The sequence below is a fragment of the Carassius gibelio genome, chromosome B4 (assembly GCF_023724105.1).
Source record: "Carassius gibelio isolate Cgi1373 ecotype wild population from Czech Republic chromosome B4, carGib1.2-hapl.c, whole genome shotgun sequence".
In the NCBI taxonomy this organism is placed as follows: domain Eukaryota; kingdom Metazoa; phylum Chordata; class Actinopteri; order Cypriniformes; family Cyprinidae; genus Carassius; species Carassius gibelio.
The window spans coordinates 26,865,869-26,880,310 of record NC_068399.1 but is presented as its reverse complement, the minus strand read 5'-3'; the positions used below and the strand labels follow the sequence as shown (position 1 = coordinate 26,880,310).

Below are 14,442 nucleotides of genomic sequence, written 5' to 3'. Positions count from 1 at the left end.
ATAATAACATGGGGAGTCTATGGGATTAGCTTCCTTTGGCAGCCTGCCTCTAGCGGCCAGTCGATGCATTGCAGTTTTAGTCACTTCCGTTGCAGCTTGATTTAACTAGAGAAGTGTCACATGATCAGGATACAAAGTAATGCATTCGATTTTCCATATTTCTGACTTTTAATTACAGCATTTCTACCAACAGTGTCATCATAAAATACAGTTTGTGCAAACAGGTTATTGGTTTAAAATGAAAACAAAATTGTTTTGCTTTTTTAATATATATATATACACATATATATAAAATGTCAGTATACTCTTGGTTGACAGACACGCAACATAGGATGAATATTAACACACATCAAACATATCAACAGGAAACCAAATGTGCTTGAGCTTCCCTTTTTCTCCATCCAGCGCTTCTCCGCGTTCAGTAACATGCAGTGTGTTTCCTCAGGGACTTATGGTGAGCAAAGACTAGTGAAAAGACAAATAACGGACCACGTTTAAAAACAAGTGATAAAAATGTCATATTTCAACATGCAGAATGCAAAAAATACATAGTCGTCCAAATAAAAAATGTAAAACTCATGAAGATACATCTAGGACACATATCACCTTATTAATAACAAAAAAAAAAGAAAACACACTGTACCTGAAGAAAAAAAAAAAAGCATATTTTTAAACATGAACATTTTCACTACCATAATGGATATGTATAATTTATTGTAATTCCCAATTGCTCTTTTACATGATTTGTTATTTATTTGTATTTTTTTAATGCAAAATATATATCGTTTTTTAATTTCAGCGGTCAAGTCTATGGAAGCTTGTTTTCACGAGATCAAAAATAAGTCATTGTGACCATTTCAGTTGTGAGAAATTAAAATCTGATTTATGATATATACACAGAATTGTGAGATATAAAATCAGAAGTGTGTAAAATAATCAGAATTGCGATATAAATGCAGAATAGTGAGATATAAACAATGTGAGATATAAGGGCAGGATTGCAAGCTATAAATACAAAATTGCATGATATAAACTCATAATTGTGAGACATTAATGTTGATTTATGAGATATAATCTCACAACTGTGAGAAAAACAGTAACAGTTAAGTTTTTTTTTTTTTATCCCGTGGCAGAAACAAGCTTCAATAAAGTTCTGACCCCAAAATGTTCTTAATACTCTTCAAATCCCTCAGACATCATAAAAAGCTTAAATAAAATCTCTCCATTTCAGTCTCTTTTCTATGGGTCCATTAAAGCATTAATCCTGCGTATCTTCTTTTTCTGCAGAAAACAAACTTGCAGGATCATCTTGTCAGTTATTCTAGGTAGTAGAAGGTTAAATGATTCGATGTGTTTCATTTATAAAACAATTAATTTGGTCCTTTTGTTTGTAATTATTGTGATACAGCACAAGTCCTCTTCCTGAGGACGACTGCGCTTTAGTGTCCTGAGTGTGTGTGTGTGTGTGTGTGTGTGTGTCATGGTCACTCGCAGGCCAGTTTGCTGTCGAAGCTGGACAGGCCGATAGCAAAGGCCTGCAGGGCACACATGGGGTAGTTAAAGTCCAGAGTGAAGATGTCCTCCGCCACACGACCAAACTGCATCACGATGTAGTCAGCTGAAAACACAACAACACAAACATTTATTCTTTAGAAAAAATGGATATGAAGAAAATCATCCCTTACTCTCTCTCTCTCTCTGTAGAAAATCTGTTTCTTTTTATAAAATATAAAGAAAATTCTAAAAATGACTAAAACACCTTTAAAATTACCAATCAACTAAAATAAAAAAATTTAAAAATATGAATTCAATATTTCTCATTTGCATTTAGCTTAACGTGATGTAATATAATAACTAAAACTAGATAAAAATTAATATATATTTTTTAATTACATAAAACATAATACAAATGATTAAAACAACATTAAATTTACAAATACAGATGGACAATATAAAATAAAAAAGGCAACATTTCTCAAATTTTCTTTTAGCTTTGTCTTGATGTACAACAACTACAACTAAAAATAAAAAAAATTAAAACTGTATCTATATTTAGAAATAAAAAATTACTAATTGTCATAAAATTCACAAAATTACTAATACTTAAAAAAATAAATGTATATATGTATATAAAATAAAATAGAATTCAAAATATTATCTACATGTGATGTACTAGATTAAATATAACTATGACTGAAACAAAAAGTAATATATCTATACTCTTTTAAAAATGAATGCATCTTTAAAATTACTAATACTTCACCTAAAATTAAAATGAAAACGTGTGTGTGTGTGTGTGTGTGTGTGAAGCTGTGTTACTTTAAAAACAGTAGTTTTACCACCTCGCTGCTGATGAATATAATGTAGTGATCTAATATCTGGCTTGAAACTACCTGTGCATTAAACGGTTTTACTGCAATCCTGCCAGCCAATCAGCATCCAGCATCCAGTGAGGTGACTTACGGTCGTTATCGTGCACGATCTGGAAGTTCTTGACGGAGGCCTGCGTGACTCTGCCGTGGAAGTTGAGCACGTAAGACTGTGTGTCGTCGTTCCACACCGGCGCTTTATTGTGCAGCTCGATCAGATTCTCCAGCGAGTGATTCTGCCATTTACTCAGCAGAGACTCCTGCTCCTGAAGCACACACACACACACACACACACACACACACATCAGCTGCTGCGCTCATGGTGATGATTTGATTGACAGCTGCGAGCGGAGACACTCACACACGCCGGACGAACCGGAACACGCTCGAAGTTCATGTTCATCCCAGGAATGATGACGGTCATCTTCCGTGGCCCTTTGAAGCCCAGAACATTGGTCTCCTGAAAACACACACACACACACACAATATAAGACGCTGGTAAAGCCGTCAGAGAGGGAGAGGAACAGAGAGACACTGACGTAGCAGATGGCGGCGAGCTCCTGCCGAGTGTTGGTCTCCTCCAGCAGCGCCCCGGGGGTTTTCGTGGGATTCGTGCCGTTATCGTACACCGTAAACTTGGTTCCCATCAGATTCGACCTGCGGGGAACAGAGAACATCACCAGAACATCAGCTCACACCGACTCCAGAACAAGCTCATGGCACTGGGCAGCAAAGGGTTAAAAGACAAACGTGAAGCTTGTGTTTTTAATACAGAACATTAATTATTCATTAAAAATGTCTATTATCTTGGCTATACAGTACACTGTCTAACTCAAGACTTCTCAAATTCAAAAGGCAGTGATCTATCTCCATGCATAAAGATTAACACTGAGAAAAAAATCATGTTAGAAATGTGTTAGAAAAATATTTTCTATATTTATATTTTAATTTTAACCACTTTTATTAATCATTTAAATCCATCTTTCATTATTTTTTATTTAAAAATAAATTTGTATTACTTATTTTAATATTTCTGTATTACTTTTAATATTTGTTACACTTTTAATCTAACTGTTATTTATTTTAACGCAATTTTAAATAGTTATTTAAATACATTTTTTATTATTAATTTATTTGAATAACATTTCTATTATTTATTTTAATATAATTTTTATTTATCTATTTCAATTTAATATTTTTTTATTTAATTTAATCAAATGTTAATTTTAAATGTAATAAATTTTTTTATTTAAATAATTTCTGTTTTATTTATTTCTCTAACTTTTCAGGGACCCCCAACACTCCCTGTGTTTCTACTGAAAACACAGTCCTGAAACACAATTAATGCTTTAAAGAAACGGGATGAGTTGAGTGTGTTTTCTGTGATGCTGTCACTAGATCTTGTCGTGTATTGAACCAGAAACATGTGATCAATCCGAAGTTCATTTGAAGGTCACTAGTGACAGAACACAGCAGAGAGGCACCTCAGTTTTCCTATGAAGCTCTCGCCCTCACGGGACAGATCTGTGGCGTCCACAGAGATCAGATAGTTGGATGTTTTGCTCTTTTTCCTCTTGCGTCCAGCCAGTAAGAACACCTGAGAGAGAGAGAGAGAGAGAGAGATGAGCGAGAGAGCACTAAGGTGAGCAGAAGTGATTGTGAAGGATCAGATCAGACCTTCTTGCCGTCTTCTCTCTCCAGATGCATATAATACGTGGGATAGAGACCGCGATCCATGCCCTTCTTGTCTCGTGAGATGCGGCACTTGACGGTGACCCCCCTCGGAGCCGGACGGAGCACAAACTCCTCCAGATTATCCACCTCAATGGAGGAGCCCTCAGCCGACGGAGAACCCAGCAGGACACACTCCTGACGGGAACGAGAGACAAACTCACAACTCAGTCCTCAGATGTGAATGAGTGATGAAAAACACCATTAATTATTCTCACAGGGTTTAATGCAACATCCGATGCAATGACACTGAATGGAAATCTGGATGCAGTGTTACACAACAGCGTGATTACTGATGTTGTGGTTTTTATTATTTAATATATATTTTATTTTTTATTTATTTATTTTATTTTATCAATGTAAAAATTGCTTTTAGATTTTTTTATATGTAATATTTTAATTTATTGTAATAAAAAATATGATTTTCTTTGACTTATAATTGAAATTTATTATTGAAATTTATTATTTAATTCAACTATTATTTATATTTTTATTCACTAATTAGAATTACATTTTTTTTATTTAACATTTTTAATCTAATATTTTATTAATTTATTTTAATATTTTTACATTATTTATTAAATTGTACAAGTTACATGTTTAAATATTTTTTATTATTTGTTTTATTTAATTTATATTTGTATTAAATTGTATTAGTTACACGTTTAATCTATTGTCCCATTATGTATTTATTTCCATCTTTTTAAAAGATTTGTAATATTTGTATTATTTATTTTGATCTTTTTTTTGCATCTATTTGTATCTATTTATTTTAACTGTATTATTTATATTTAATCATTTTTTATATTTATCTATTCATATTTATTCTTTTTTTTATTTTATTTTTTATTTAAAACTTCTGAAACTCAATTCTGAAATGTTTATGGTTTATTAATATATTATTTCTGACTTGACAGTTCTGTGATGTGACAGAAAGAGTCTGATGTGAGAGAGCACTAAAGCACTGAGACGTGAGCAGAAACACACACACACACACACACAGTCAGTGTGTATAGAGTCCATCCTCAGGCTCTGTGTGTTGGCGCTTGTTGTGTGTGTGTCTGACCGTGGTGGATTTGCTGCTGGAGGCCGACGCAGGACGAGTGCTCTCTGTGTTCGGCGACAGCGATCGGCTTCGCTCCTCAGCTTCATCATCGTCTTCCTCGCTGGCCTCGTCGTAGTTCATGCTGCCGGACAGTCCTGAGAGAAACAGAGTTTAAAGAGATGAGATGAGATGAGAAACAACAGACGAGGACTGCCGTTTACACACAGTCTCCTGAGACACACACACACACACACACACACACATACTGTGTGTGCTGCTCATGACATTTTTACAAATGTCCCCAGTAGACATTCAGAAATATGATTTATAGTAATGAACTCTATTATTGTTCTTTATAGTTTTGTTCTTTTTACACTGTTTAAGTTATATATTCAGCATATATATGGGTGTGCGTGTGTGTGTGTGTGTGTGTATGTGTATGTGTGTATGTGCGTGTGTGTCTGTGAGTCTCTGTGTGTGTGTGTGTGTGTGTGTGTCTGTGTCTGTGAGCGTGTGTCTGTGTGTGTGGGTGTGTGTGTGTGTGTGTGTGAGCGTGTGTGTGTGCGTGTCTGTGTCTGTGAGTCTGTGTGTGTGTGTGTGTGTGTGTGTCTGTGTCTGTGAGCGTGTGTCTGTGTGTGTGGGTGTGCGTGTGTGTGGGCGTGTGTGTGTGCGTGTCTGTGTCTGTGAGTCTGTGTGTGTGTGTGTGTGTGTGTCTGTGTCTGTGTGTGTGGGTGTGTGTGTGTGTGTGTGAGCGTGTGTGTGTGCGTGTCTGTGTCTGTGAGTCTGTGTGTGTGTGTGTGTGTGTGTGTGTCTGTGTCTGTGAGCGTGTGTCTGTGTGTGTGGGTGTGCGTGTGTGTGAGCGTGTGTGTGTGCGTGTCTGTGTCTGTGAGTCTGTGTGTGTGAGCGTGTGTGTGTGTGTGAGTGTGTGTGTGTGTGTGTGAGCGTGTGTGTGTGTGTGTGTGTGAGCGCGCGCGCGTGTGCGTGTGTGTGTGTGTGTATGTCTGTGTGAGCGTGTGCGTGTGTGTGTGCGTATGTGTGTGTGTGTGTGAGCGTGTGTGTGTGTGTGAGCGCGCGTGTGTGTGTGTGTGTGTGTGAGCGTGTGTGTGTGAGCGTGTGTGTCGTACCGCTCCTCTGCAGCAGTGTGTGTATGTCAGGTTTGGGCTCCAGCAGTGTGTGTGTGTCTGCGTCTGTCTCTGGCTCGTCTGCGGCGGGCGGCGAGGTCTCCTGCGGTGGACTGATCGACTGAACCTGGATCTTACTGCACAGATCTGGAGCTTCTGACCCCAGCAGAGCCGCGGGGCCGTCGATGCCTGACACACACACACACACACACACACACACACACACACACATTAAATCACTCACATACAAAACACACACAGCCGGAGGGACGAGATAACCAATGCAATCAAAGCACAATATTCAACTCTAGATCTATTCAGCAGGCGCAGAGATCATTTTTGTTTGATAGTGGAAACTAAAAAAAGTCTGACTGCAAATGAACGAAAAACCTTCTCAGAGAGAGTGAATGACGAACAGCAGATATGAGTCCAGAGAAACAGATAAGAGAATGCAAAACTATTACACAAACCACACTGAAGCAAAACAGTGGGATGAATAATAAAAAGCACAGTGAGGACTGTCATGATTTAAAGACACAGTTCACCCTAAACATTTTTTATATATATATATATATATATCGCTGTTAATTTACTCACCCAAGATGTAGCTGACGTTTCGTCAGTAGAACAGTACAGAAAGATTTTTAGCAGAAACCGTGCTCCTTGGTGATTCTTACAATGCAAGTCAATGGGTGCCGGCACATTGAGAGTCAAGAAACCAAATACAGGCGACACAAGATGAATCCCTGTGGCTCCTGATGATATACTGAGGTCTGTGCAAGAAACTGAACATAACTTTCTAAATGATTATCAGTAATCCAGAGCCTCAGGATTAACGAGAAGTACGATTCATTTCCTTGAACTGCTTGTTTCAGACTTTTGTGCTGCTTTTTTTTAACTTTTAAAGTAGCCATTGACTTGAATTTAATGAATCACCATTAAATCTTCTTTACTGTTCTACTGAAGAAAAAAAAAGAAAAGCAGTAACTTTTTCTTTATTAACGCGCTAGCTACAGAAACTTCTGTTCCAAGTGCAGCACACATGTAGTTGTCAACATGATGCAATGTTAAACAAATCAGTTGTTAAATATCTTTGCAGAAAAGATGCATGAACTACAAATACATCTTGTACAAACTTATCCTGTCAGGCATACACTAGTAGTTCCTCACATTGGCAGCCGTTATTTGCATTGTGTAAATAGCTGTTTTTTTTAGTAATATACTAATTATATTAATTGCAAATAGCTATAGATTCTATGTTACACTATGTTAAAAATGTTACTACTTATTGCAAATAGTGGCAATTATCTGCACCTCAGTATTGTAGTACATAGCAAAACAGTATACAATATTAACTTACCGAGTGTAAATTGTCATTTTAATTCAACTTATTAAATGAATGCCACCTTACTGGGACAATAAAGCCCTCCCTACACCTATCCTAACCCAACCCGATACTTTTTTTCAACTTTTTGATTATATTCCTATTTTTAATTAAAAATAAATGCTTTTCTGATTTGAAAATTTGAAAAGGGATAAAAAAAGTTTGCCAAAAGGTGGATTCGAACCCGGGTCAATGGTGTCAAAATGATTACATCATATGTTTTAACCTTTGTGCCACTGGAGCTGATGACTATTGGTTGTCTTTTGCAGTGTTGACTAGACGAATCACACAATGGTTGGCAGAGTTAGTGTATATAGCTTCAACCAACAAGGGTTATTTGCACTGTAAATAGACACTCCCTTTTTTACTTGATTGCACTGTTTTTCCATTGTGTAATCATGAGTGTGTTTGACTGTTGCGCTCGTGTCATGAATGCGTCGTGTTATGAAAGTGTCTAAATCTAAATATTTCTACTCAAAATCCAGATTCCACGATTTCAAAAAAAAAAAACTAAATTGTTGCAAAGCACTACATTCGAATTAAATGCTAAAATCAGAAAAATCACCCCAGCCCTTTTTTGGGTGTACTGTCCCTTTAAAGCCTCACCGTCTAGGATGATGTCACTGGCGGTGCTGAGGTGTGTCTCCACGAGCGGGGCTTGTTCTTCACTTCGGCGGGGACGCGAGCGCCGGGGACGTCCCTCTGAGTTCGGCTGGACCATCAGCGGTTCCTGACGCTTTCGACGCTGCTTCTGCTCCAGCAGCGCCCTCTACAGACACAACACCATTAACACACTCACCTCAGTCATTCTTCATCCTTTACTAGATGCATTCGATGCATTCAATAGAGGGTCAAACCATTAGAGCAAGTATAAAACGAGGGTGTTGTCTGTTAATGTGGCTTTTTAGAGAATATGCAATCAGATCATGAGACACTGAGCGACTCATCATTCTGCTGTTGTGTTTCCTTTCCCGTGTTAAGATCACTTTCAGTAATTTAAATAAAGATTAAATTACAATATATATATAAATGTTAAAAGAAAAACTTCAACTTTAAAAAAATGAATGGGAACTTTTTATTCCAGTTTTACTGTTGTTAACTAATATTTTGGAAATTGAAATAAAATAATATGAATATTATTTAAATATATATAAATATAAAGAAAACTTGAAATGTTGTTTCTATTCATTTATTCCAGTATTGTTATTCTAAACTATTAAAAATGATATGTCGTTCAATGAAACGAAGCTGATTTTTTAATGCACTATATATATATATATATATATATATATATATATATATATATATATATATATATATATATAGTGCATAAAAACTTAAACTAAAACTAAACTATTAACTGAAACTATTTTTAAAAAAATTTGGAAAATAAAATAAAATATAAAAATAAAATAAACCTGTAAAACTTAAAACGTTTTTTCTATTCAGTATTTTATTGTTAGCTTAAACTACAAAAAATATTTATGGTTGTTGAAATAAAGCTGAAATAGAATAAAATAAAATATAAATATTAAATAGAGAACTTAAACTTATAAAACTTGAATGAAAACCAGAACTAATCTTCTAGAAACTAACTGATATAAAGTTCAAGCTGAAGTACTAAAATGACTAAAACTGAGAGCAAAATTAACCAAAGCTAAATATAAATATATATATATATATATATATATTTAAAACATTAACATTAAAATTACAACTGTCAATATTAAAAAAGCTGATTAATAATATGAATAAATACTAAAACATTAATAGTACTAAAATAACACTATTCTATTCTGATATTGTCATTTAAGCTACGACATATTGTCCACTGTATAATTCCCATTTCCTGTTATTTCATAGTTTTGATGATTTTAAAATGTGAAAAACAGTCATACGAAATGGTAAGTAGGAGTCTCCAAACATGTGAAAGCTATTGTGATACAAAGATAATCTACAAACAGTGAGAGCTCAGTACGGCACAGGAAGTGAACGATAACAGTCAAGCATCAGGAGAACGAGCAGAAAACACACACAATCCTTCCCAGAAACAAAACACTCACAGAAAGATGAAGAAGTTGACGCACACTCGCTAGAATCATCCTTACGACAGCAGAACCAAACAGTGTGTGTGTGTGTGTGTGTGTGTGAGAGAGATGTGGGATGAAATGACAGTAGATGACAGACAGGAAGAGAAATGTGGGCTGTTGACACAATGAGAGTTTCACTTAAAGTTCAGCTCAAGCTGAGGGACGGAAACACAGGAAACAATCGATCGCTCCACAACGGAAAGTACCATCCATTCTGTGTATTATTGTGTGCTATTGCCTTTTTTATGTGTTTTATAATGCTTTGATGTGCTACAATGTATTATTATGGTTTGATACGTGTTATTGTGTAGAATTATGTATTGATATGTGTTTTTGTGTAGTTTTGTGGTTTGATGTGGGTTTTGTGCTTTATTGTGTTTTGACACTTTATGTTTTATTGTGTTTTCATGCATATAACTGTGTATTATTGTTTTATTGTGCTTTGACGTGTTTTTGTGCTTCGATGCATGTTATTGGTGTCTTATTCTGTTTTCACTGTGTTTTGTGTTTTAATGCATATTATTGTGTATTGTTTTGTTCTGAAATATGTATTTTGGTGTTGTATTGTATGTTTTGGAATGTGTTATTGTGTATTATCATGTTTTTGAAGCATATTACTGTGTTCATTTTTTACTGCTTTTTATAAAGTGTGACGATTGATAGATTTAGTTTTATTGTTTTCATGCATATATTTTATGCATACATTTTCACGTGGTACCATGTATTGTGTTTTATTGTTTTAATTCATATTCTCTTGAATTTGTTTGATTAAATTTGATGCATATTATGTATTATTGCAGTCTGACGTATATTATTGTGTTTTGGCATGTTCTTGTTTTGATGATTGTGTTGTTTGGTTGTGTAAATGAGTCTCACCTGTTTCTCCAGTTTCTGCTGTCTGAGGTTCAGACTGTCGTCCTCCAGCGTACTGAAACACAACAAACAACATTAAAACCCATTAACACACACTTATAACATCCCATTCAGTAGATATAAGTTCATTACCACCGGCTCAATCTAAAACACATCATTTGACATGTTAAAACTAGAGAATAAATGTGTGTCTAAAATGCACACACATCGCAGAGAAGGTATGGAGAAAAATTCAGATCTGCTTTAAAATAATAAATTTTTTTTGGTATTTTTTTAAAGCACCACAGCATACAGTAGTGAGTGTGTTGTACCTGGTCATGGCGCTGGACGCGAAGCTGGAAGAACTGGAGGCTCTTTGTTTCAAAGGCGATGACAGACAGAGAGAGAGAGAGAGAGAGAGAGAGAGAGAGACACACAAGAGAGGAAGAGTCAGTGATGAAGATGAATGAACACACACCTGAATGAATGTTTCATGCTCACGCAGGTAAGACGACACACAAGCTGTCTGAAGTGACACCTGTGTCGCCGTGGTTACCAGCGTCAACAAGACAACTGGAGGTAACACACACACACACACACACACACGCACGCACACATTATCTACAACAGAGCACAGCAGCCCTACAAAACACCAAACATTCACAAACTATTCAGTACAGGACGCAGCTTTATAAAAACTAAAATCTTTATTGTACAATGGCAATAAAAATTGATACAAGATTACATTTTTGATTCTGTTTAATTTTTATCTCTGCTACTCGTGCATATTGACATTTTACTTTATTCACTAAATCTAACAAAAGACACACTCTCTGTCATCTCCTCCTAAATTTAACATATAAATTAAAAGTCTGCACTGAACATTTTTCACCAAACAAATCAAACTAATTAGAAAGAAAGAAACTGTATATATCTATTCATCCGTCCAACATCTTTCCATTTAACCATTTGTACCAAATGTAATATTTTTAGGAATCAATCACAGCAAAACATGTTTTCCCATCAGTGTTTATGATGTCAATAATCTGTCCATCCGTTACTTTATACTCCTTCTCTTTCATGATGGAGGGATCAATATCCATATCTGGAAACAACAGCTGAACATCATTCAAGAACTGAAACACTGTGAACATAACGAGTGCAGATCCAAACCACACACTCTTTCATACAAAACACAAACTTTCAAAACTAAACCTCTGTTCTGTCTCGTGTGTGTGTGTGTGTGTGTGTGTGTACCTGTATGACCAGCGGCTGTAAGCGGGCTGAGAAGAGCTCTTCATTGTCTCCATGTAGAGTGTGTGTTTGTGTGTGTGCATGTGTGTCTGGGTTTGGGGCGTCTCTACCTGTGCAGGTCATGAGGGAACACACACACACACACACACACACACACACACCCTGAGGGCTGCTGCTGTTACTATGGCAACAACATCCCACAGACGCCCTTTGATGAGTGTGTGGCTCTGAAGTGTGAACTCTTCTCCACGTGAAACCCAACAGCCGAAAACTACACACACGACTGCAGAAATGCATGTTTGAAATTTGCAATATAGCATAATGAACATCTATTTAATTCTAAAGTGGTTTTATTGTTTTCCTCATAATTGAGATGGAAATGCAGCGGTCACCACTGTTTTATGGGACATCACATCTCTACTATGCATAGTAACCTAAAACATCTAGTTAGCAGCTAGCTTTATATTCCTAATGCATTAAAGCAAATTGCATTAGATGCAGATTTGTCTACAATTTACATAAATGCGAATGCCTTGTAGATCAGAACTGATGAGTGTAAAAATTCTCAGAGCTAAGTCTCTAAAAATGTTTCAAAATCTGTACAAAATATGTTTATATTTCATAAATATGTGATTATGATTGTGATGTATAAATTTGCAAATGTTTGTGTGTGCTACAGTATTGTTTTTCCCCAGTAAGCTTTTACCTACTGTTGAAATCTGTATCTAAAAAGTTGAAATTAAGGCTTTCAAGACAGATCCAACATTACCTTTGAGAAATGTGACAATATACAGTGAATGGGTGCCGTCAGAATGAGATTCCAAACAGCTGATAAAAACATCACAATAATCCACACCACTCAAATACAGCAGTTAATGTCTTGTGAAGCCAAAAGAAACAAATCCATTATTAAGACGTTTTTAACCTTAAACTTGTTTTACCTTAAGATGTTTACTTATGGGCTGGAGCGGTGTGGATTATTGTGATGTATTTATCAGCTGTTTGGACTCTCATTCTGACGGCACCCATTCACTGCAGGGGATCTCTTGCTGAGCAAGTCATGCAATGCTGAATTTCTCTAAATCTGATGATGAAACAAACTCATCTACATCTTGGATGAACTGAAGGTGACACAATTGTAGCAAATTTTTATTTTGGGATGAACTATTGCTTTAATCTTGAAGCAAATCCAACAGTTACAGAAGTCATAGTAACCATAGAAACAGGAATCACTGCAGAAACGTTGTGCAATGATCGCCCACTCAATGAAGCGATGCAAATGATGTAATGGATTCAGTCTCCTTACACTCTTTTTATCTTTGATATGTATTTGTATCTGTATATTTGTGATATTATTTTTATAACACTTAAGCAGTTTTCCCCCTCAAATTGTAACGATTCTAAAGTATGATGTACAATTTGGAAACGCTGTATATTATTATTATTTTTTTAATCTGTGAAAATGTAAAGGAATTCCAACAAATATCCGATTAGTGGCTAAATAATTAACAATTCAAATAATAATAAATCATTTTGGCATTGCAACATTTAGAAAGGAGGCTTAACTGTTATGAAAACAATGTAAACATGCCAGAACCCTGGTGACTATAAACTAAAAATATATGTAGAAGTCCAGTTGTGACGTCATATCCAAATGGTAATTACGTACAGATGACATCACATGCACGCGTCACACTGATATGTATATAAAAATTACGAATATTTGAGTGATTGTTAATTAATTACAGCCTGTTGCACTGATTGATCAAAGATTTTCCCATTCATCGAGATCATTTCAGCCACGAAGCGTTAGCTGTGATTTACAGATGAGTAGCTAATCATCATATTTATTAATTTAGCACTATAATGCGATATGTTTATCATCCTCTAGCCGCTAGCCGCTGCTCCACCGTTACACGGATCAAATCCAGCTGACTGCGTTCATTTACACTCCCCTGCTTCATTTTTACAACGTTTCTCTTCATAATTCAGCAGTTTGTTTGGGATTTGTGTGTTTCTTCAGAGTCTGAGTGTCTAGTTTCGTGTTTTTAGCTCGGGCTGATGTTACAGCACGCGCGGAACGCAACAGGAGCCACCGAGAAAACACAGCAAAGTTACGAAAGACACGAATGTGAGCACACACGCCCGCGCACGCGGTGCTCCCCAGTCGGACGTCACTTTTAGATCATTTCTAAGAATTATGTTTCCATCAGTGTCTTACCTGCTGTAGTAACTCATGTTTATCCGCCGTTGCTATGGATTCCTCCGCTGCTGTCGCGTCCCCGTGCGCAAAACCCGCAGCGGCCGCAGGCGCATGCGCAGACGGTTACGAGTCAAATGACGATCCTTCCTCAAGGGGGCTCCGAAAATCCATTCTTCAACGTTCGATAAAAAAAATTATATATACTTTAATCTATATGTAAAATCGATTGGAATTTCATTTCACACAAATTTAAAATCTCCTCTGAAATCTATATAAAATCATCCAAAAAAAAAACTCTCATCATAAACGACTGTGATTGGTCCATCTTTGAAATGCGCGGTAAAAAGTAACATATATCATGTGACAGCGCCGCTTATTCTCTCTGAACAAGAT

General features: G+C 36.1%; 1 protein-coding gene across 2 annotated transcripts; it reads right to left on the bottom strand.

The window, feature by feature from the left end:
• Nucleotides 1–149: 149 nt before the first annotated feature.
• Nucleotides 150–14,171, bottom strand: tulp3 (TUB like protein 3). Of its 2 annotated transcripts, XM_052554441.1 has the most exons (12): nucleotides 14,068–14,171; nucleotides 10,925–10,966; nucleotides 10,617–10,668; nucleotides 8,257–8,419; nucleotides 6,270–6,455; nucleotides 5,167–5,300; nucleotides 4,047–4,238; nucleotides 3,854–3,966; nucleotides 2,909–3,026; nucleotides 2,731–2,829; nucleotides 2,464–2,635; nucleotides 150–1,618 (listed from the first exon to the last, which is right to left on the bottom strand). In XM_052554441.1, exons 1-12 carry the CDS (start codon nucleotides 14,082–14,084, stop codon nucleotides 1,485–1,487), a joined length of 1,422 nt encoding a protein of 473 aa, XP_052410401.1. In that variant the 5' UTR covers nucleotides 14,085–14,171; the 3' UTR covers nucleotides 150–1,484. The 2 variants fall into 2 exon arrangements, with proteins under 2 accessions (XP_052410401.1, XP_052410403.1); XM_052554443.1 differs by lacking the exons at nucleotides 10,617–10,668; nucleotides 10,925–10,966; nucleotides 14,068–14,171 and adding an exon at nucleotides 9,714–9,879.
• Nucleotides 14,172–14,442: the final 271 nt, after the last annotated feature.

What these genes read in the sequence shown, in the direction of transcription:
- tulp3 (XM_052554441.1), bottom strand. An exon ending in CACACTGCTGCAGAGGAGCG is followed by an intron (nt 5,301 to 6,269) that starts GTACGACACACA and finishes TGTTTCTCTCAG; the next exon opens with GACTGTCCGGCAGCATGAAC. An exon ending in AGCTTCATAGGAAAACTGAG is followed by an intron (nt 3,027 to 3,853) that starts GTGCCTCTCTGC and finishes TGTTCCCCGCAG; the next exon opens with GTCGAATCTGATGGGAACCA.